This window comes from Anastrepha obliqua, chromosome 1, assembly GCF_027943255.1.
Source record: "Anastrepha obliqua isolate idAnaObli1 chromosome 1, idAnaObli1_1.0, whole genome shotgun sequence".
NCBI lineage: Eukaryota > Metazoa > Arthropoda > Insecta > Diptera > Tephritidae > Anastrepha > Anastrepha obliqua.
In genome coordinates, this window is record NC_072892.1 from 33,481,934 (window position 1) to 33,506,002 (window position 24,069).

The window sequence follows — 24,069 nt, forward strand, 5'->3', positions numbered from 1 at the left end:
TCCATTCGTGAAATGCAGCGTGGTTAGAACAGACACACACACACACGCATATAAATTCAAATGCAAACTTACATACAAACGTATTCATATGTACATACCTATATATATATATATATATGTGTGTATAATAAAATGCACCAGTTTGAAAAAATCATAAACGCTATAGGATTAATCGGTACTAAAAATTCTATTTTTAATCGGCTTCCCAAAGGTTGTTATTAAAAAAAGATTTCTTGCTCTCGATACATTTTACTAATTTGTTTAGATATCACGGTGCAACACTGAAAATACACCTGATAAATTACACACTGTAGGTTGTTTATATGGTCGAATAATGCATAAAAATATTTTTGTTATATTTTTTGTACCCTCCAATTTTTATTTATTTATAAAAAACCGTTTTTTCAGACTTTGCGCGGTAATCTACGGATATCTCAGTCATTTTTTCACCGATTTTCAATATTTTATATGTTTTGAAAATGATATTGTCAGACCTTTCAAATGATGTACAATAAGTAATTATTCAAACTAGTTAGTTCTGATTTTTATTTGATTAAACCTGGAGAAAGTGCTTTTTTATCATTTTTTTAACTTTAACAATTTTTTATTGCATAATTTTACAACAAAATTAAAGATGTTTGCTAATATTCTTTGAGTGCATTTATTAGCGAAGAAGTTAATGTATTACTTTCAATAATCGGACAAAAATTGCGTAAACTGCGCTAGTTTTTCGTTAATAGAAAATATGGGCCATAATGTGTATTGCAGTGTGTACAATGCATTGGTCATACATTTTTTGTCAACTTTGAATATTGGGATGAAGTTGTTCTGACTTGGAGTAAAAAGAACAATCATACTGTTTTTTATATAAATTTTTTTGTTGATTTTACATACCTAACTTTTTCTAAAAATGTTTACCCGACCTTCGTCGTTTTAAAGAAGCATCGCTCGTCTCGCGTTTGAGCGACCAACAGTAATCCGCCAACATATGTATTTTGTTTTTTCCGAGGAAACGTTTTTCAATTGACGCAATTTCTTGATGAAACCTTTCCCCTTGTTCATCGCTGAATTTTCCTAGGTTCTCCGGAAAGAAGTCTAAATGTGAATGCAAAAAATGAATTTTGATGGACATTCTACATCCCATGTCTCCGTAGGCCCGTAAAAATTCATCCACGACGGCAACGTAGTTGTCACTTCTTTTTTTTTCCAAAAAGTTTTCACAAAAAGAAATGAAACTCATCCATGCTCTTCTTTCCACCGGATTCAGTTTCTCAGTGAAATTTCCATCCTTCATGATTTTGCGAATTTGCGGTCCAACGAATATCCCTGCACATTAACGGAAAATTGTTTATACAATAATACAATAGGTTATATTTCCATGGAATATGCACATCAATTTTCTAATAATTAAAAAATTGTTTTTATTTCAAACGATTACTTGCTACTTTCATTTTATTTGAAATGTAGTACTTTCTTTAATTTTGGCATCACTCAGCTTAGGGAAAGTCGTTTTTAAGTGTGAAAAAGCTTCACTGTCTTTATCTAGACGTTTCACAAACTGCTTCATGTATTTTCTTATGACGTTGTCACGTTAAACTATCGTCAGTAAACCGACTTTACAGACAACCTCTTTTTCTATTTACGGAAAACTAGCGTAGTTTACGCAATTTTTATCCGATTATTGAAAGTAATACATTAATTTCTTCGTTAATAAATGCACTCAAAGAATATTAACAAACATCTTTAATTTTGTTGTAAAATTATGCAATAAAAAATTGTTAAAGTTAAAAAAATGATAAAAAAAGCACTTTCTCCAGGTTTAATCAAATAAAAATCACAACTAACTAGTTTGAATAATTAATATACTTGTTGTAAAAATATTGAAAATCGGTGAAAAAATGACTGAGATATCCGTAGATTACCGCGCAAAGTCTGAAAAAAATAAATAAATAATTTATAAATAAATAAAAATTGGAGGGTACAAAAAATATAACAAAAATATTTTTATGCATTATTCGACCATATAAACAACCTACAGTGTGTAACTTGTCAGATGTATTTCGTTTTTTTTTTTTGTAGCACAGTGTATTCTGTTACATTACACTTTCTTTATTCAAATACTTCAAATACGATGTGCTTCTTCTTCTTGATTGGTGATCGCGTTGATCGTTTCTTTCTCGTACTACTAGGTGAAGCCTAGTTCTACTGCGCTTAGTCTTTTCAGCACCAATATTCACAGATCTCATCGTATATTGCCATCATTCATGCTTTTGTGTCATAGAAGATCTGTTCGAGTACACGAGAGTATTCTAGTGCAGCAGAAAGTGTTTGATGAATCTTTTTTTTTTTGCACTGAACTGTGTTTTTGTGTCAGCACTAACTTTTTTGCACTAAATCGCACAAACTTCGTGGTGAAAAGATTTATAGAGGCGAAGATAAGACCGTTAACCGCTCTCGGCAATTTTGAAGGAATCAGCTGATTGGCTGATGCCACATGGGTCATAAGGGCGTTTTTTTTTACGAATAAACTGAGGTAGTGGTAGTAATATACGAAAAAAAAAAATCAACAGGAGCTGCTCTCATATTACTTCGTTGCCGTCCGAAGGAGCACTGTCTGAAAGTATGTGTGAATACGTGTGAAATGAGCGAAGAGAACTCTGCTGCCGAGGCTCTGTTGACGTGGCAGCCGAAGTTACTCTTACAATTGTGCTTCGGATGGTCCAACCTATTAATCTATCACCCTTGAGAATTCTGCGGCTGTGTCTTCGGTGACGTAGCAGCCGAACTTTCTCTCAGAATTTCGTTTTTCACCAAAGCTGAAGGCCAAACCTGGTAATCTATCATCCTTGTTCGAGTCCTATGTGACGTGGTAGCAGAAGTTGCTGTTGTCGTTAAGTATTTCTATTGAAATAATCTTAATTCGACTACCACTGTTCTCGTATGATGCCTTATTGTTGTTTTAGGCAGATCCATTTTGTGAGATTCAAGTATGTGAGAAAATTTTGTATGTCTATGCAGAAGTTACTCTCACAATTTCGTTTTTCACCATAGTTGAAGACCAAACTTAGAAATCTATCATCCTTCAGCACATAAGTAAATTGTTACGATAGGTGGACATCAGCACGATTGGGGCAATGAGAGCCTAAAAATGCATGCACTCAGTATACTTATAGGAGTACCTCCCCTCGATATCGTGGTAGAGAAGAAGGCTATCCTAGGAGCACTAAGACTTAACAATACATATTTCTGGCTAAGGGATCGGAAATTTTACAGGACACATGGAAATCACAATGAAATTCATAAATAATCCTGTAGTGTAGTTTAGAAATCCTGCGATAAAATTTTTTGAAAGATTTAAAAGTATCTAATTTAGTTCGGGTACTCTGGGAAACAGGTAATCCAAACATTCAATCTGACTCCGAAGTCTGAACATTGATGAGTTGAAGACTGCGCATGGTAGAACTGGTGCGGCCATCTATATGCCGAACTGTAAAAGATCGATAGCAATGAGGGGTTATCTCACAATCTTTCAAGCGGAGATCAATTTGCGGCAGAGAATGCCTACGAGGAGAAACTACTTTGAAGCGCATCAATTTATTGTCAGACAATCAGACAGCCCTATGTGCCCTGCAGCCTCACACAATAACATCTAAGCTCGTTGAGGAATGCTTCACTGTTCTTAATCGTATTGCACCGTATTGCTGAGCTGGGTAGCAGGCATGAAGGTCATAACGACAATGAAAAGGCGAATTGCCTAGGCGCTACATGAAAATTCCATAACCAGAACACTTCTGCGGGCTTACCAAAGCTGACATAAAGGAAATTGTTAATTTATATGATACTTAGTGACAAGTCCAGGACAGCGGCGGCCAAAAAAAATGTATCCTTCCTTTTAAAGGAACTCTAAAAAGCTCTTAAACCGGGATAGAGAGGTCTTACGAAATATCGCTGGATAGCATACGCGGCATTGTAGTCTTCATTGTCACTTAAGGAAGGTAGGATTAGTAAAATCAAGCCCCTGTCATAAGTGCAAGCTGGTTGATGAAAAAACAGAGTACATCCTCTCCAAATGTGCAGGTCTCGCAAATGATGTGACTTTGGATTCAGTGGTTGGTTTATTGGTTTAAGTGGTGATTCATCCAGAATCCAACTAGAGTTTCCGCACCACTTTGTTGCCACATCCTCGCTACTTACTTATTTAACGGCTATTTACAGCATGACTATATCCAGTCTGTGCCGTTCAAGAACCTTTTCAGGCTGTTGACGTCTAAGCCAGACAGTTTTTCGAGACGCCCAAAAAGTGGTTTGCCAAGGGTTGACAAACCCTTCCTTCCATAAACCAGGAGGAAATGGAAAATCGTTTCCTTTTGCTCCGGTTGTTTGCAACTGTGACAGTGTCTGTTGTGAGGGAGGCCCTTTTTGGCTGCTTTTCTCTGACAGACCAAAAGCCCGTTATGACTGCCGTGAGTCTCCAGGCGTCCCGTCGTTTCAAATCCAGTGCTTGGACTGCAGCTTGGCTATCCAAAAGAATAGCGATATTGCCCTTGAAGAGAAATCTGTGATTAGTGTCCTACAAACTTCCCCAATTGCCAATATTTCCGCCTGGAAAACGCTGCAGGCATTAGGAAGTCGTAGAGATTTTTCAATTTTAAGGTTATGGGAATATATGCCTGCTCTAACACCTCAATCCATTTTGCAGCCATCTGTATAGACTGTAGTGTCGAAGTTTTTTAGTGAGAATCCCTTACTTTTTCAGTCTATTGAAAATCAGCCTTGCCAAGAAGTGGTACGTGGTACATTTAAATGATCAGACAGTTAAGGTAAGGTAAAAATTAAAATAACGGTTTAAAAGACTCACACAACAATAACAACGTTCATTACAGCGATTCTGTGGTTCTTGGAGTGTTCGAAGAAAAATATCTCTTGTAGGTTTATTAAGGATAATTCTATTGTGAACGTCTATTTGACCAATCAGTGGCCAGAGTAATAGGCTGTTGGTTTCTTCTCAGCATGTCGGGCATAAAACATTAAGAAACTATTTTAATTACAAGCCACCGAGTGCATTTTTGTTTCGAAAGAGCCGCTCATTAAAACCATCTATCCTGCGGCAGCTGCAATTCACCGAAGTGATGCTAAGTCCTCTATAGGGTGTATCCACCGCGTAATTGTTAAATTATTTATACTGATTCTGGACGCTATTTTGCTACGATAATCAGATATTTACAAACTCTTTAGGTATTTGATAAATGTGAGGACAGCGGAAAGATTTTACTGAAAAATCTCTCGAATGATCTGAAAAATCTCTGAGTGATCTTTTGAATTTCACCAAAAATTTCTTTACCTGTTATAAAGTCAAATAATGCTTTAACTACTCCCAAACATCCTCAAATCTCATGAGGTCCATTCTTACAACCCTAACCGATATAATAAATGGAAGTATCAGGTCAGTCCATAGGCTCGTGCGTTTTTTAAGGGTGGTTTTAAAATTAAAAAAAAAAATGTTTAAAGTATTTATTAATCAATAATATATTTTCCTTCATCATTTACAATGTCTTCCCAACGTTTAGGCAAATGTTTAGTTCCCTGCTCAAAAAATTGTTTGTCCTTGGAGCCAAAATACGCTTCGATATCCCTTTTTATACCTTCTTTTGAGGAGTAGTGCTTGTTACTCATATGGGATTGAAGTCCACGGAAAAGGTGATAATCACAAGGTGCAATATCCGGAGAGTATGGTGGATGCGGCATTAGCTCCCATCCGAGCTCGTTCAGCTTGCCTAATGTTTGCCTTGCGTTGTCGTGGTGAAACAAAACTTTGCGTCTATTCACTAAAGACGGTCGATTTTGGTTAAGTGCCTCATTCAGGTTTGATAGCTGATGGGAATAATAATCAGCAGTTATCGTCTGGTTTGGTTCCAGAAGTTCATAATAAACAATACCGGTCATATCCCACCAAATAAACAGGAGAATCTTCTCTAGGGGTCGGTTCTGGTGTTTCATCTTTATCTAATCCTGTTCGCAAGGATTATTGAAAAGGACCCATTTTTCATCACCAGTAACGATACGGATCAAAAAAATTTCATTTTCAAGCCGTTGCAACAGCTGAGAGCACACATTCACTCTCTGCTGAAGGTTGGCGACGGAAAGTCTATGCGGAACCCATTTTCCCAGCTTTGAAACCTTTCCCAACTGAACCAGGTGCCTGTGAACTGTTTCATGCGATGAATTTAACCTCTGAGCTATCATATCGACTGTCAAATTTGGCTCAGCTTCCACGAGTTCGAGCAAGGCGTCGGAGTTAAAGACTTCAGACCTCCACGTCGCAGTTACCACTTCGGAGTTTTGAAAACCACTTTTGCGCAGTTCTTACACTCACGGTATCCCCTCCATGAACAGTGTTTATTTCTGCAGCAGCAGTTGTTGCATTTTTACCACTTTTATAAACAAATACAAAATATGCCTCTTATACGCGTTCGAAGATTCCATTTTATTTTTTAACAACACGTGCGTCTATCCGCGATTAAAATCACTTGTTGAATGCACAATATATCAAAGAAAATATAAATAGTTCCGTGATATTCCGCGAATAATTTTTTGTATGCAAAAATCGTACAAAAGTGAAATTATGGGTAAAATACGCACGAACTTATGGACTTAAGTAGTATTTTAAAAAAATATTCCTTTTTTTAGATTTTAGGTTTCATAATCATGATAAAATTTCTAGAATTCCAGTGTGGAACACAAGACCACAACGAGTTGCTTCCATTCGGATCTTTTTTGCGCCAATCCTCTTTAACTTCATTCGAGCTAGGCTGCATGGCGTGGATATCTGACTCCAGCAGTCGTTTCCAGGTATTCGCTGGTCTTCAACGTCTGCGGCTTCCTTGAGGTTTCCAGTCAACCGCGGCCATGGTAAATCCAGTACCATTTTCTCCTTCGGATCTCTAAAAGCATTGGCTTCTCTGGGTTCTGGCTCAAAAGTCAGCATTCGAGATAATATTTCGCCAGAATATTTTGAGAATTTTTCGAAGGCATCTGTTTACAAAAACTTGTAATAAGCTTCTGTCAGCTGACGTCGCATTCCACGTTTCACAACCACAAAAAACAAATCGAATTTACATTGGAGTTAAAAATTTGCACTTCTGTGCGCCGTGATATGTTTGATGCGTTAAGTTCATGTCTGACATAATTTATTAGAGCTGGAATTCTGCTTGGAATAATGAAATTTAGGGTACCCTTAGGCCCGGTAGATTACTCACAGCTAATCGTAACTTTGAGACGAATTCACGTGTCTGTAGGGTGAATGAACGCCCTTGATGACGTTCCTTACAGAACTGTGCCAAAAAGTCACATTCACATGCATACGTACATACATGCAAACATGCAAGGGTATTCATGTAATGTCTGTCGCTTAAGTATCGCTCACATACTTATTGTGAATAATTATAGAGCGACATCACTTTCATCGGCCGACCGATACTGATATAATACATAGTCAAAGGTACCAATTGAATGTGCAACATTCGGTGCAACGCCAACATGCCGTGGTCAGTCTATAAATACGCGCCGAGACAAAAAGTACACACGGCTATGAGGCTTGTAAGCGACGCATTTTGAATACCCAGAAGCAAAAGTTTTGAATTATTTGTCACACATGCCAAGACATGTTGGTTAGCTGCCGTGCTATTTTTGTAAACAAACCAAATAATTAAAATAATAATGAAGTGCAAAAAAATTTGATTTCGTTAAGTGTATACGGAAAATTTAAAAATTTTGTTTTGTATTTTTTTTTTGTGAAGCATGGAGAAAGACAAGACACACGCAAATCGACGAACTGGAATTGTTTAGTGTTCTCAAGGAGCTAGCGAGTTAGCTCGCAATACGTAGCGTTGTAGCAGAATGCCACCGCCAAAGAAGCCACCGATTCATGTGCCGAAGAAAGCCAATCCCAGTCTCGGCTATGAAGTGCTTATCTATTTGAATTCCTTCTATTTTGGAATGTTCGCTTGCTGCGAACTGAGTATGGGTCTGCTGAAGGCCATCAATCTATCGTACCCGAACAACGTTCTGGCGCGAGATTCGGGTATTTTGATCGGTTTTTGCATTTTAGAGACCATTCGCATCATACTCGGACGCAAGGGTTCACTAGCCGAAAAAAGTATGAAAATTTTTTAACATTTAACTAAAATACGATATGTGTATACAAATATAGATACAAGGTGGCGCAAAGTTAATCAGCAACAATTTTGTTTTTAAGTAAGTTTTTCACTAAATTGAAAAAAAAAAATGATTTTTAGTGACGTAAATCTTTATTTTGACCTTTAAGCGCTCATTGCTTGTCTTTTTGTATACTGCAGCTGTCAAGTTCGCAAGTGACAAATATGATTGAGTTTCAACGTTATTTGCAAAAATTATAAAAATATAAAAGTATAAATTATAAAAATATAAAATTATAATTTGAAATGATAAAATTATAAATTATAAATCTTCCGATAGGATGATTAATTTTGCGCCACCTTGTTTAGCACCGCCCGATAAAAACTAGTTTCTGGTTGCATACTTGCGAAAGATCTACATAAGATTTTAATAAAATACTCCTGCGTACGTAGTTTCTCTAAATCAATTCGCAATTTCAATTAAAATGCATCAGAAAGTTGTTCATACCACCACCTATTTTTCATATAGAAATGAAGACAAAATTTTCCAAAAAAATTTAAGCATTCAAACTATAGTAAAAAAAAGCTATTTACACAGTACAGACCATGAACTACTTTCAATAATACAGAATTAAGAATTTGTAGGTCTCGCAGCCGAAAATCGAAGTTTTCATGCTTTGTAATACGTGTCGTATGAGTAACTTTCAAGTGCATGCAACTTAAATGAAATTTCGGATTGATCTGGAAAACCTAAGAAGTCTCTGTTAGGGGAAAAATTGTGTTGTACGATGTAATAAATAGTGTGCATGTATTGTGAATAACTGATCTGATCAGTAGTTTTTTAATGCAGTATAAGACTGGCGAACACATTCTTCAAAGATTATAGGCTCTTTCGCCAATTTGTGATCCCCGCCGTCTCTGAATGGCAGATGGTTTTTATGAAAAGCTTTGCCTTCATTTGATAGACTTGAATAGAGTGTTTTTCAAATAAACCTTTAATCATCACGATGCATTGATGCGCCCATAGAATAGTCTTAAAGTTTCTTATCTTAAAAAAAAACAACTAATTTGCGGTGTGCCACTGCCTGACAAACAAACACAGCAAGCCAAGGTGGCGGCCTTAATTTTCTTAATAAGAACAAGTGGGCAGTTGGTTAGTTTTCAAATGAGCCACCCTAGATAATTTTTTCATTCAAACCTACGAACTAAGTATTTTAAAGTGCATAGAGAGTGATTGCATGTGCACCTGCTGGATGCTGGAAGTGTGGAAACACGACATGCAGAAATCGACTTACTAATAAATCGGAATGGTTTGTTCGTCTCTTAACACATCCTTTCAAAAAGCCGCCCTAAAACTTTAATATTACATTTAATTAAATTTTTATTTTAACCGATTTTTGCTCCGTTAATGACAATATACATTTTTTGGTAGACAAGTTGTTTTTACTAAATTTTCTCATTTATTCCCATATGCAAGATTCTTCTTTACTCTTCATCCTTAGTATCGATTAATCATCAAGTTGTATCGGTCCCATTTTTTGCTTTGGGTAAACTGAACTCTGAGTAAAAACGCAACACTGACTTGACACACATGGCTCATTAGTCTCAGCACTGAAAAGACAGAGTTAAAAGCTCTAATAGGAAAACACTTACCATTACAAATAGACATGAAAATGCGATCTGAAACCATAAAGACGAAAACTGTTTTAAAATACTTGGGGGTCAGAATTGATAATAAACTGACAAACTGGGCGCAAATGAAATATTCAGCGGAGAAATCAACCAAAATAACGGCCACACTATCGAGATTGATGCCAAACATTGACGGATCAATAGCCAGCAAAACGAAGGTACTTATGGCAACTACGCAATCGGTGTTGCTATAAGGGAGCGAAATTTTGGGCTGAAGCCCTCAAAACACCACGAAGCCAACGAAATTTCAATAACCGAATAACATCGGCATACCGCACAATATCAGAAGCAGCAGCATTAGTCATAAGCGGATCGATCCCGATAGGCCTTCTAGCGGTAGAACGCAAACTGCTTTGAATTTAAGAGAAAGAAGCCGCGAGAAGAAGCGTTTAAAAGGACAGCATGAAATCAGAGCACAAACAATTCAAAAGTGGCAAGACTGATGGCGCATATAGAATAATCGCCGACATTCAGCAAAACAGGAAACTTTTATACCATGCGGTATCTCTCTGCTGGCCAAAGTGAATTCTCCCGATTTTAAATGCAAAATATAGCAAGAAGAACGGAAACGGCTTCACGCCGTAGAAGAAAATGTAACGGCCGAAAATGTAGTCTCAAAAATGAAATTAAAAAAAAAAGAAAATTGGGTGAAGAAGATAGGTTTCTATATAGAAATCGTGCTATACACGAAGATACGCGACACAGGTATTACGTGGGCACTATGTAGGGCAATAGGAGACTGTTCCCCAAAGTTATGCAATTCAGGGCTGGATCGAGGTCCATGATAAGGTTTGTTTTTTAGTGGGTGCGAGTCCCACACACCCCTTGTGCAATGGCACCTTTGAAATGCATAACGCACTTTTTAAACTCCTCAACAAAAGAAAAATGGTTTGCTTAGGAAATGAGCATATATGCAATAGAATAGGCCAAAAACATTTTTTTTTTTTGCTTGATGCTAACCCTTCAATTTGTTCTATGACCAAAAAAATAGTTACCCTATTTATTTTTATTTAATATAATATTTATACCTGGCTTGAACGCTTTGAAAATTTCCATTGAATATGAATAGGAAAAATGCACTTTAGAAGTACAGAAATACAGCCAAGTCCTCGGTCTACTGACGTACATACAGCCTGGTCAGAAAAAAGGAACCGAGATTATAGTATTGTACAAAAGATATATATTTAAAAAAATTTTACATAAAAGTATGTACAAAACTACAAGTCGCAATTACTCAATAAGCCGTGTAGTCTTCATCGTTGTCGAGCATAGCCTGGCTCTTTTTCATGCTTTGAACCAGCTTTTCTGCGTAGCTCGTCGACAAACAGGACTAGATTTTGCGAACTTGACGCACGAGCTGCTTTAAATCATGGACTGGCCTTCCGGCAAGATGCGTTTTCATAGTTCCCCATATATTTTCAATGGGGTTGGCGTCTGGGAACTGGGAGGGCCAGTCCAATACCATTTTCTTGTTTTATTGTTTCTCAATGTGTTTTTCTGAGAGCAGTGGTTTTGATGCTGTGGGACGGTAGGATATGTTCGCTTCGTTCAGTCGACGTTCGATGGTGTTGATACTCACATCTATTCCCTTTTTAGCAAAAACTGATCGTGGTTGGCGTAGTCACATAGAAAGGTCCCGCTTATAAAGCTGTAGATCACTTTATCCTGATTTTTTGTTCACTTCGCATACTTCTTACTCATTTTTGTTTGGTTGCGTTTACGGGAAAGTCTCGAACGACACTAACCTGAGTTAGCACTGGCGTTGTAGACCTTGAGTGGTACTATTATGCAGCAAAAAGCAGAACGAAATATATCTTGAAGTTACAAGAAAAAAACCGGACCTTTTCTTCTGACACAGACTGTATATTCCTATTGTAAGGGGTATCTCTTCCAGGTCCCACATTTTTTATTTAGTGCGATTTCTACTCGTATGTACACTCGTATTTTACAGTTGTCATATATAATATAATAAGTATACGAACATTGAGATTTAGTCATATAGAGGCTGGGTCGAAGTCAAGCAATATTGCATCCTTAAGGTACTATATGGTGAAACGATTTTTAGAGGTGTACTCTTTGACAGACCGTTATTCGGCTTTGAGCGAATTTACAACGTGTTTACAAAAAAACTGAGATTGTGTTGGTGATATATGGAAAAATCCAACCAATGACACTTCGTTGCCGTCTCAACAACAACCGATTATGCGAGTGCGTGAATACATATGAAATGATTCTGCAATTGTGTTAGTGATATACGGAAATAATCAGCACAATCTCCACTCGTGTTGTTTTGTTGCCATTGGAACAAAGACTGATTGGGCGCAAGGCGAATTGAGTACTATAGGTATGTCTATCGACATAGTTTAGAATGGATTTACAGGACTCGACTACCCTTGAAGTGGTTGGGGGCTGTCTAGGGCCATGAGCGGAGCTTGGCTGTCGCTGCATCTGTTTTCCACAGCAAAGTTCATCGCTTCTTGAACACCATACACGTCCGTTTGAAACACAGTTGAATGCATTCCAAGAGTAAAGTGCAGTTTTGTCCCGCTGGATTTCACGTAGACCCAGGAGCCGGAGCCGCGCTCGGTCCTGGAGCCATCCGTACAAATGCGAACACATTGTTTGCCGGGCTCATTTTCTGAGTTTGACCACAGTTGAGCATCTGGCAGCACCACACTGTATCTCTTGTCAAGCACGACTCTGGAAGGCATGGAGTCAAGGAGCATGGCAAGGATCATTGGGTCAAAGTCCCAACCTACTCTGTTGTCCAATGCCGGGCAGAGGCCGTACCGATTCCCATTGCATTTCAGTCTGCAGATGACCTTCAAGGCCTCTGCTTGGCTGAAAACATCAAGTGGTGGTACATAATCGTAGTAACTCGTAGTAGCGGGGGACTTACTTATGCATATCATATTCCAAAAATCTTCTTCTTCTTCTTAGAGTCAGAGTCCTTGGTGAAACATTGCTTCCTTCACAGCTTCTTTTTCTTTCTCCAATTGGGCGAAGATCTAGTGCCTTTGTCGTTGATCGCTCCTTGGCAGCCACATGTCTCAGCCATCTACAGGGTTTGATTGAAAAGTAATGAGCCTTCCCGCGCGGAGCATCTGCCAAGCGATCAACCGAATCGGCTGGTGGGGGAAAATGATCGTTGGACCTTCTGCTTCCACTAGAAATCGATCCCAGTTCGCTGGCAACAGCCGGTGCAGTCAACATTGCTCCGCGCGTTAAAGCTGTTTTAAAAGTGTGTTAGGATTTTGCAGTGGCGAAAATGCAGCTGATCATCTTTTTCGACTCTCGAGGCATCGTCCACAAGGAGTTTGTACCTCCAAGAAGCACTGTAAACGCGGCATTTTACAAAGAAGTGCTCCTTCGGCTGAAAAACCGCGTCGCCCGGGTTCAGCCCGACCTCTTCAACAATTCATCACGACAATGCGCCGCCGCACACCGCCTTCCTCTGCATTGGCCGAGACCAGCCCAGACCTGTCCCCTCCGGACTTCTTCTTGTTCCCGCGCCTGAAAAGAAAGCTGAAGGGGGGGCGTTTCAACTCCATCGAGGCGATCCAAAAAACTGTGACAGCCGAATTGAACGCGATTCCGGCGGATGAGATAAAAAAATGTTTCCTGCAGTTTAAGGACCGCTACCAGCGGTGTATTGACGCTCAAGGGGCCTATTTTGAAGAATATTAGTTGTATAAGCCAAAAGTTTTAATAAAACTGCTTAAAAAAAATAAGGCTCATTACTTTTCAATCAAACCCTGTAAGTTACTGAGACTTAATAAATCTTATTATAGTTTCTTTCTTAACCATGTCTTACAGTTCCGCATTGCGCCTAATGCGATAAGTGTCATCTGCCAGTCTAAGCGGACCATAGATATTTCGTAGCACACTTCTTTCAAAACACATTAGCGGTTTTGTCTCGTTAGCTTTCAGCGTCCATAGTTCACTGCCATGTGTAAGCACAGGTCGTATCAGTGCTTTATACATTCTTAATTTTTGCTCACGCGATAATATTTTAGATCTGAGCAATTTTTTATATTAGCATTATATGCTTTGTTGGCTGCCCGTATTCTGTCATTGATTTTTACCGACATGCCTTGGTTGAGTGATAATGTAATGCCCTGATAATGTAAACGCATGTACACATTGGAATGTGTATGCCCCACACTCCAGATCATTGGATACAATGTTTGATCTTGATCGGACCATATATTTAGGTTTTTCTACATTGATTACACAGGCCTGCGAAATTTAACTTTTTTCAGTTTCTAGAATGGCTGTACTTGTTTCTTGTAGTTTTTTATGCGTTGAAAATGAGTCTGACTTTCAAAATGCTCCATCACGTCAGGAGCCTAAAAGGTCAAAAAATGGCCATTTTAGCCATTTTTGATCATTTTTGTTGGGATAGAAAATTTTTTTTTCAATTTTCGACGAAAAGGTCGCATAGTACAACTCTTTAGCTTTAAAACCCATTTTTTTAAATTATTGTACGATTTTTTAAAAAAAAGTTATGACATTTTGAAATTAACAGTTTCAGTTACGTATACGTTGGGTATAACGTCTATTGGGTATAACGTCTATTGGCGTAACTGTGTTATCAGTCCAGCTAGACTAATGTGAGATGTATTCTTTTCTCCAGCGTTTTGAACGCAACCTGCAGCTCATTTCTAGTGTTTGCCATTATTAGTAAATAAATCATCGGCATAGGCACACATTTGGAATGGCTTGTTGTAGATGCTTCTATTCGGGTTTATTTCGTTTAGTATTGCATGTAGCACCAGGTTAAATATAAACGTTGAGAGGACATCTCCTTGTTTAACTCCTGAGGCAATAGAGAACCGTTCCGTACATTCTTCTTGCACTATAACTTTTGTTGTCGTATTTGTAAGGGTCATAATAACAAGTTCAAGAAGCTTTGTTGGTATGCCTATAGACTGCAACAAGTATTTTATTTTACTTCGGTCTATGCTATCAAATGCCTGCTGAAAATCGATAAATAGACAGTGAATGTCACTGGCGTATTCATATAGTGTTTCAAAAGTTTTGCATGACTATGAAGCCCTGTTTGATCGTCGACCAGCTGGCTAGACAGGGAACTTTGGAGATGGTTTCGTCGCAAAATGATAGAATTGGGATTCCCTTAAGAACCTGTGGTTTGCTTCTGGAAAGATGGGCCTCGAGTCAACTCAGCGAGCGCTGGGCTAGTGCGCAAACGTGCAAGGTCGCGAGATCGTTCTGGCCACGGGTAGATCGGGGACGCTCGAGGGAACTCCTAAGGCTAACAAAGCCCCAGCTCTCGAATTTGGTGGGTATCCTTACCGGACATTGTCCGTTAGGTGTTCATGCCGTGAGACTTGGGATTGCCTCAAGTCCGTTCTGCAGAAGCTGTCTAGAGGACGAGGTGGAATCATCTCAACACCTTCTTCGCAGCTGTCCTGCTCTCGTCTGGCAAAGATTTAGACATCTGGGCTCTCATTTTTTCGCTACGCCTGCGGATATAGCGGGTCTAAATATCATACATTTGATGGAGTTCATCAGTAGCTTGTTGCGGCTAACTGCGAACGCAAATCAGCCACCGTCGGCGTCGTCGAAAAATGCACGGCCATCATTGTCTCTAATCCCAAGGCTCCTTCTTCCTTCCCTTCTCCTTTCTCCACTCCCATGTATGGCATCACAACGGACGAATTTTCAATATTTGTCCAAGTGTGCCCTAAGCTAGGGCAGGCATTTAGCCTAACCTAACGTAACCTGGCTCTAAGGCCGGCTTGGTAATCATATATAAGGTTGTCAAAAAAGTCTTGCGGTATTTTTATTGAATTTTCAATTGTTCATAAAATTGGTTATAATAATGCGATTTAAGTCAAATATGCTCCGTTTTGTTCGATGACGAGTTCCCAACGAGATGCCAACTTCATAATGCCCCTCTTATAGAAGCTCGCTTCCCTATTGTCAAAAAACTCGGAGAGCCAATTTTCACAGGACTCTCTTGTGGACAACTTCCGACTACCAAGCTCGTTCGCCATGGACAGAAATGGTGGTAATCACTTGGTGCGAGATCCGGAATATACGGTGGATGCAAAAGAACCTCCCATCCGAGCTCCCGGAGCTTCTGGCGCGTCACCAAAGATGTGTGTGGCCTGGCGTTGTCCTGATGGAAGACAATTCGGCCTCTGTTGATCAAAGATGGCCTCTTCTGCATGAGTGCTGCATTCAAGCGGTCCAGTTGTTGGCAGCACAGGTCCGAATTGAGCGTTTGGCCATAGGGGAGCAGCTCATAGTGGATGATGCCCTGCCAATCCCACCAAACACACAGAAGAACCTTCCTGGCCGTCAATCCAGGCTTGGCCACTGTCTGGGCAGCTTCACCGCTTTTCGACCACGACCGTTTGCGCTTCACGTTGTCGTAAGTGACCCACTTTTCATCGCCAGTCACCATCCGCTTCAAAAACGGGTCGATTTTGTTGCGATTCAGAAGCGATTCGCATGCATCCATACGGGCAAAAATGTTTTCTTGCATCAAGTCGTGTGGCACCCATACACCGAGCTTCTTTTTGAATCCAAGCTTCTTCAAATGGCTTATAACGGTTTGATGACTCATGCTCAGCTCTTGGCCGATGCTACGGCTGCTACTATGCCGGTCTCTTTCGATCAATTCAGCGATTTTATCGCAATTTTTGACGACAGTCCTTCCGGACCGTGGCGCTTCTTCGATCACCTCTGCACCAGAACGAAAAGGTTGAAACCATCGCTGTGCGGTGGAAATGGAAACTGTATCGGGTCCATAAACTGCACAAATTTTATTGGCAGCATCTGATGCCTTTTTGCCTTTATCGTAGTAGTACTGTAAAATATGCCGTATTTTCTCTTTATTTTGCTCCATGTTTGCGACGCTATAACTCACGAACGACTAAAAGCAAACAACAATTAATCAAATACGTGTTAGCACGTGAAAAGAGCTTTCCAAAACGCTCTAGCGTGAACCGAAGCGACGAATACAACTAGAACTACGCGTTTGCAAAGACAAGCTTGCGGAAATACCGCAAGACTTTTTTGACAACCTTATATTACATTTAAAAAAAAATGTCATAAAATGATCTATCAGATTATAATAAAAGTAATTGCAACAATATTTCTGTTTCGCATTATCGTTTTAAGTTCTCAAGCTCTCAAAAAAACACCCTTTACCTTTACAGATATTTATTGACTTATGAAATATTTTTCTATTAAATTATTATTATTATCATATTTATTATCTTACTCTGTTTCTATTTTTGCAGGTTGGCCAGTTATTTTATCGGTTTTTCTAACAGTTCCATGCTTTTTCGGTGTCTCCTACATACTCCTCCTACAAGAATATAAACTACGGCTGGAATATGTACTTTGTACATTAATGATCGGTTTATATCTGACCGAAGTTTGGTATGCAATACTATGTGTTTTTTCACTATGTCGTCCAGTAACTTATGAATAGGACTAAAAGGTTTATAAAAATGTAAAATAAGAATAAACATGTAACGCAAAAAAAAAAATTATATACATACATACATACATAAACAAAATACACAACTACACAAATACACAAATACAAAACTAAAACTAACACATAAATATGTAAATGTAAAAAAATTCAACTAAGTAAAATGCAACAACTTACGAAAGAAATAAATAAATGTAAAATGAAAAATAGAAGAAATCATAGCAATATACAAAGGAAACGATCAAATAATGCAAATACAAAGTGAGTAAATAAGAAATAGTGTAAGATTTATTAAAAACAAAGCAAAACAAAAACAAACAAAAAATTAAATAAAAAAAAAAATAAAACTATGTATTGAAAAAATTTTGAAAATTTATATATGTGCATATGTATGTGAATTGTAACGCCAAAGGAAGTATATACATACATACATATGTATGTACCGAAAGCGAAATAGTGTGAAGAAGTGTGTTAACAGAAACAACAAGAAATACTTTTCAGACTTTTTAAGAGAATTTTTTTTGTAATGCAAATGTATGTTTAATTAAAACCAAAAAATATTGCTAAACCCAAGGAAGTTTAAACAAAGAAACTTTAACGAAATTCAAAAATTGATAAACTGTAAATGAAAAAGAATATATTGTATTAGACACTACATATTTTTTATTTAATTAAGAAAGAAAAATACAACCTACAATATTCTAGATGTGCGTTATCGTCTTTGAAGGATTTTTCTTTCGCACATCTCAAAGGAATATTAATGTCGAATTGATTGTTATACAAAGGCATAAGTGCATATGTATGTATTTTATAAGGAAAAAACTCAGAAACCACAAAAAAATAACAAAAAATAAATTATGAAAATTAATAAGCAACAAACAAATTGAAGCACACAGATTCACTGTAATGGCAAAACTTAAGCGCCCCTTAGTACATTTTTTTGTTGCTTTCATTTAGTAAAATTTGCATGAAACCAAAGTGAATTAAATTGTGTGTACTAATTTTATTTATCCAAACATACTTTCTAAACTCAGCGTTTTATAAGTAAAAGGTTACAAGTGAAAAAATATTGAAAGCCTCCAAAGGAAACAAACACTTCCGGTTCAAAAAGTTTGCCCCTCTACTACGATTTTGCGATTTTGGCCAACAGCCATTGATGATACTGTTAATTAGAAGTTATTACAGAGATTAGAAGAAGAAGAAGAATGCAATGATGTTCTGCAAAAATGCCACTGTTTTCAAGTTTTAGCGGAAATGGAAACAATGACGGAAAACCAGTATTCAAGCAAAGAACTGATAAAGACAAGAATAGCTGCACATTCCGGTTCGTTCCATAGGGAACAGAATTCAGAGGGTTTGGCCAAGTTCAGATTGCATAGCAGATTTCTGTTGCCGTATACCCGGTGACGTGTCAGCCGAAGTTACTCGCTGCATTTCGTGTGTTCCACTAACAGAATTCTGTTAAGAAATTCCCCACCCAAAAACCGATTGGAACTAATTAGCACCAGTGAAGGAGACTTAAAATAAAATTATAAAATGAATGGAATGAGACATTTTCGATCAGCAGTTCCACTCTTTTTGTTCTAGACTGATTTAAAAATTTTTTGCAAATATGTACGCAAATCTTCCATACATTTGAGAGTACGAGCAATAAAGCGTTTCCACTAAAACCAAATCCTGGGTTTGCAGGTTTTGGGTTTGAAATAAAGCGAATTCTTTGTAGGTGGTGTCGGTAAACCATTTGCATTACCGTTGTATGCTTCTAGCTCCAACTTCATGTCGGCTGTGCAACATTGTACGTCTTTTTCTTTTCTACTTTCTTTTGTCGTGACAGTTCTATGTACAAAACGTTGTTGTTGGTCTAGCGCCACATCCTTTGATGCATAAAGAACCGTTCAAACACGGATTAGGCAGTATACCTAGCGGACTGCGACTGCTTTTGACGTTACAGGAATGGATTAATTCATAGCTTCAAGAAATTATAAATGTTGTGAGATTAGGTGAAAAGATTTAAAGCTTTCATTCACCACCACTTGCGTGATAGTTCCAGCAATACAATGACGCTAAACATAACTCTGAAGTATGTAAGTTCTGGCTTCAGAACAAATAACATAGAGCTCAGCAAAGCAATAAATGTACTGGTATGTTCTTGATAGGCTTACCGATCTTAACCCTAACAAGAACTTGTGAAAGTTTATTACCATGAAAATTAATCAAAAACTTTCAAGACGAAAGAAACGCTTTTCGAAGTGGGAAAGTAGTAAAAATAAAAAAGGGGGAAATTATGGCAGCACACTATTAATAATTTAGTTAAGAAAAACTATAAAAAAAAAGTATTTTCTAATAGCTCGCCACTCGACAGGCAACGACAAACGTCCATGTGTATTTCTGCTGTGAAAAAAGCCCCTCGTAAAAAACCATCTGTTGTTCGAAGGCGACATAAGGCTGTAGGTCCCTCCATTTGTGGAAAGTATCAAGACGCATACCACAAAAAGGAAGAGGAGTTTAGCTAAACACTCAACACAGGGTGTAAGCGCCATTTTATATGTAAATATTACCCACATCTACACCACTGCTATTCAGGAGGCTGTGTTAAGGTAACTTTGACTCTCATTTCATAGTTTAACAACTCATCTTGAACGCTTTCGCATACAAATTCTTTCGTTTGTTGTTATGGGTACTTCCATGTGGACTTCACTTCTGGCTATGATTTGTTTTGCTTAAAATCTTTCCTTGCTTTAACTTCTTATTTTTGAAACGCTGAAATTTGTATATTTCGGTTTGTCCACACTGTGTTTGTAAAATGATAAAAATAAAAGTAGAAAATATAATTCTTTCGAAAAAAATGCACTAATGGCGTGCTTATGTTCTGATCAATACTATGTACATACATACATACATGTGTATACTCGTATGCATATAATTACATGTGTATGTATGTATGTATGTGCATGATGTAGCAAAACCAGTAAACTAATCTGCGAATATGCAACAAACACAAAAACCCAGCAAACTCATTCTAAAGCATTAAATTATGTGTACATACATATGTATATATACACATATATACATATATGTAAGTATATGAACTTTAAATATTCAGATTATACATACGTATGTAAATGTCCTTAGGATACGCGAACTATAAACTATACCTTACACTAGGGTGTAAATTACTAGGTGAATATTCGAAAATACATACATACACACGTAAAACCAAAACAAACCATATAGTTGTATGCAGTTGTAGTTTCATACATACATACATTCATATGTATGTGTGCATACATACTTATGAATAAAAAATATAGAATTTAAATATGTTTAAAAAACGAGCTCTTATAACAATAAATTGCTAACTAATACATGCATACATACAAACATATTTATATATACATACATACATACATAATTGTACATAAAACTGCACACACACACACTACATATGCAGCACATGCTCCATATAAAAATCATAATTCAATCACACGTTGTTGGATTTCAGAATTAACACTTTTGGCATGAACCCATACAAATGCTTATGCCTATTTATTTATAATATATACATACATACATGCATACATATGTAAATAGTTAATACTTTCGTTTAGGAAATTAGGAAATTAGGAAATTTTAGATACTCGCATTCTGTACAAAAAATCAAGGTTTCTTTGCGTTTTTTGTTGACTTTTATTGACTAAAAATAGTTTGCTGTCGTCGCAGCAGCAGTACTCGTACATTACGGGACTGAAAAACTTCCCATCATTCGGAACATACACACGTATAATTAGCGAACGGTCGAACATTGATTATTAAAGCTGACCGAAACGAAGCGAACTTCGGCCAATTTAAGCCGAAGCCGAGCAAAAACCGAGCCGAATATTTTAAAGAATCCAAATGCATAATTTGTAAAAAATGCCCTAGTTTTATTATAATAATAAAAAAAACATTGAAGGTACAGAAGTCTTACTCACATTAATTTCATCTCTAAACATAAATGTACTTATATTTGTCAAAAAACAAAACAGGAAAAAACTAACCGCACCGTTTATCGGTATAGAGTTGATTTGCAGCTGTGAACAATCGTTCACTAGCCACCCTCAATTGAGAAGCTGACGGTTTTTAATGTTCGGCTCTTCTTTGGCCAAAGCTGCAACCGACGCCTATGCTTGATCGTTCTCTACATACAGTAGTAGCAGAAACTTATGCGACATTTTCAGTTATATTTTTACATACAGCCTTTCACTTGATTAGAGGCAATAATTTGTATGGAAGAAAGTGGGTATTAAAGCAATCTAGTAATCCAAAGTTTTCTGATAATTCAAGGGAAGACTGTACTTTGCTCGAAAATAAATAGGCAACAAAAAATAGTCCATCTAACGGTATTTCGCAGCAGTAAAACTTCAGCAATTGTAATACTGTGCTTGATTTATTGATTCACTTGAATAGAGGAAGTAACCAAATAATAACAAATACAGGAAATTGCTTTTCACATTTATTATTCAAAGCTTAGTAGTTTGTGCTACCACTTTATTTGTAAATTACTTCGTAAATATGTTAATGAATGGATTTGTATAAATTCTCGAGATAGCCTAATGCACAGATTTTCAATAATTTTCAAATCTGCGGAATATCATATACTGTTAAATTAGCGCGATTACTACACCTTGAATTTCCACTGTTATGGCATCTTTGATTCTCATTTTTACAGTTTGACAACTCAACCTGTCCGCTTTTGCATACAAACTGTTTCGTTTGTTGTTACTTCTGTTTGTTTGCCATGGGTGCTTTAGTTTTGGTCATGATTTTTTTTTTACTTAAAATCTTTCTTCTTTCTTTAACTTTTTATTTATTTATGAAACGCCGTCGATACTTCAATTTGTCAATAAAAAAAGGTATATGTAAATAAATAGAAAATATAATTCTTAGAAAAAAAAAATGGACTAATGGCGATCTGATTTGCGTGATACACGTTATGCACGATTTTATATATAATTTTGTATTTTATTACGCGAACGGTGGAGGGTATAGATGTGAGATAAATACCGACAAAATTGCATTTGATAAATTCAAATTGAAGTTAACTTGAAGAAAGTAAGAATAAAAGTTTACACGGCGAATTATTGCCTAAGTGAGTGGACCATTGGCTAGCGTTCGCATAAAATGGAGGTCGATTGCCGTTGTTGAGCTTAAGCACGTAAAAAATATGATTAGAGTTTAAATAATTAAGCCATAATAACAACAAAAATATTTAGATGTTTAATGCATTATTCAAACGTGCGCGCTTATGGAATAAAATTTATTCAAAAACTGGTTGATTTAGTTTCTGCTACTACTATAGTGTTTTTGTGTTTTCGGGATGACGCTCGTGAAGAGGAAACTCTCATGAGTACTGCTATACCGGCATAGCAGTATGGACGACTTGTAGCTTCACAGCTACACCTACGTACTAAACACCTCTCCCCGCGGAACTGTTCAAAAAAGGAATTACCTCACGGGGTATGTGTGTACATACATACATACATGCATACCCACAGGGTGGTGGTATTCTTAATAAATTTCTTCCATCACTGGTTTTTCTCTTTTATTTTATTTCAAGTGCACAAAAAATTACTAGAAAAATATTGTCAGCTACATAATAACTGAACTAAAGCTTTAAATGCATTCAGCGCATTTAGAAAATTCGACAAATGCAACGTCCAAAACGCGCATACATACATACATATAAATGTGCTTAGTTTAACAATTTTTTTTTTTTTTTTTAATTCAAATTCGATATCAAAAACAAGTTCTATACCAAAACCAAGTTCTATACCAAAAAACAAAAAAATTAATCAACACTTACACAAATATAAATTTAAAAAAATTCTAGCAAATATTATTTCCTAGAATGCAAAAACAATTTAAGAGAAAGAGTTGGGAAGTTCATTGGGATGTATTGCACGTTTTCCAAAAACTGTGATAGTAGCAAGAATATTTAAAATTGGCAAGTGAAAACCAAAGAAAAATTATTCTGTTTTGTGTCTCAAACTAAAAAGCACAACTATACCACTTGTGACTTATTTAAATATGTGTATCCAGATATTTTTAAAATACAATAACAAAAAATTAAGACTTGAAATTGGAATTCAAATAGAATATTGATATAATTGAAATCAAGTTAAAAAATTGGCAAATCCCAATCACCATTTTTTAAATTAGAATTTTGTACAAAAATAATAAAGTAATACAAATAATTAAAAAAAAAAAAATTATTTCATAATAATCAAAATAATTTCAAAGCGTAATCAAATTATGTGTGTAAAGAGAAAATGGCTTAAAAAGCGTTTAGTTTCAGTATTTAAAGGAAACTACAGAGCAACTAAAAAAGTAGTATCCCCAAAATGTAAAAAATTATTTGCTTTGTATGAAATTTGTAGCATACTAGAGTTCTGCGTTTAAACTACTACATTTTCATAAAGAACAAAACCAAAAATAAGTGTACAAAAACAAACTGACACACATACATACATATGTGCACGCATATGTTTTGTACTTAGAAACACTTTGATTTTGCTCATGCCAAAAGATTCTGAAATTTCATCAATATTTATATTTATTATGTAAAAAAACCAAACAAAAGAAAACTTTAATAGTTTTAATGGCATTAAGGGCCTTACTTTACTTTTGTAAAAAAGAAACCATAAAACAAAAAACAAATGGCAGACACAAATCTTAATGATAATGAACATTAAAAAAAAACTGATCATTGTA

General features: G+C 36.7%; 2 protein-coding genes across 4 annotated transcripts in view; both read left to right on the top strand.

The window, feature by feature from the left end:
* The window catches only part of LOC129244887 (uncharacterized), a 35,989-nt gene extending 18,780 nt beyond the window's left edge, over positions 1 to 17,209 (top strand). For all 3 annotated transcript variants that reach the window (XM_054882786.1, XM_054882795.1, XM_054882803.1), the window contains exon 4: positions 17,120 to 17,209. The gene's annotated coding sequence lies outside the window, so the exon portion shown is untranslated. The remainder of the gene's footprint in view (positions 1 to 17,119) is intronic.
* On the top strand, positions 7,587 to 21,265 carry LOC129244877 (transmembrane protein 216). Its single transcript, XM_054882775.1, has 2 exons — positions 7,587 to 8,155; positions 17,120 to 21,265. The coding sequence occupies exons 1-2, from the start codon at positions 7,897 to 7,899 to the stop codon at positions 17,311 to 17,313; spliced, it is 453 nt and encodes a 150-aa protein (XP_054738750.1). The 5' UTR covers positions 7,587 to 7,896; the 3' UTR covers positions 17,314 to 21,265.
* Positions 21,266 to 24,069: the final 2,804 nt, after the last annotated feature.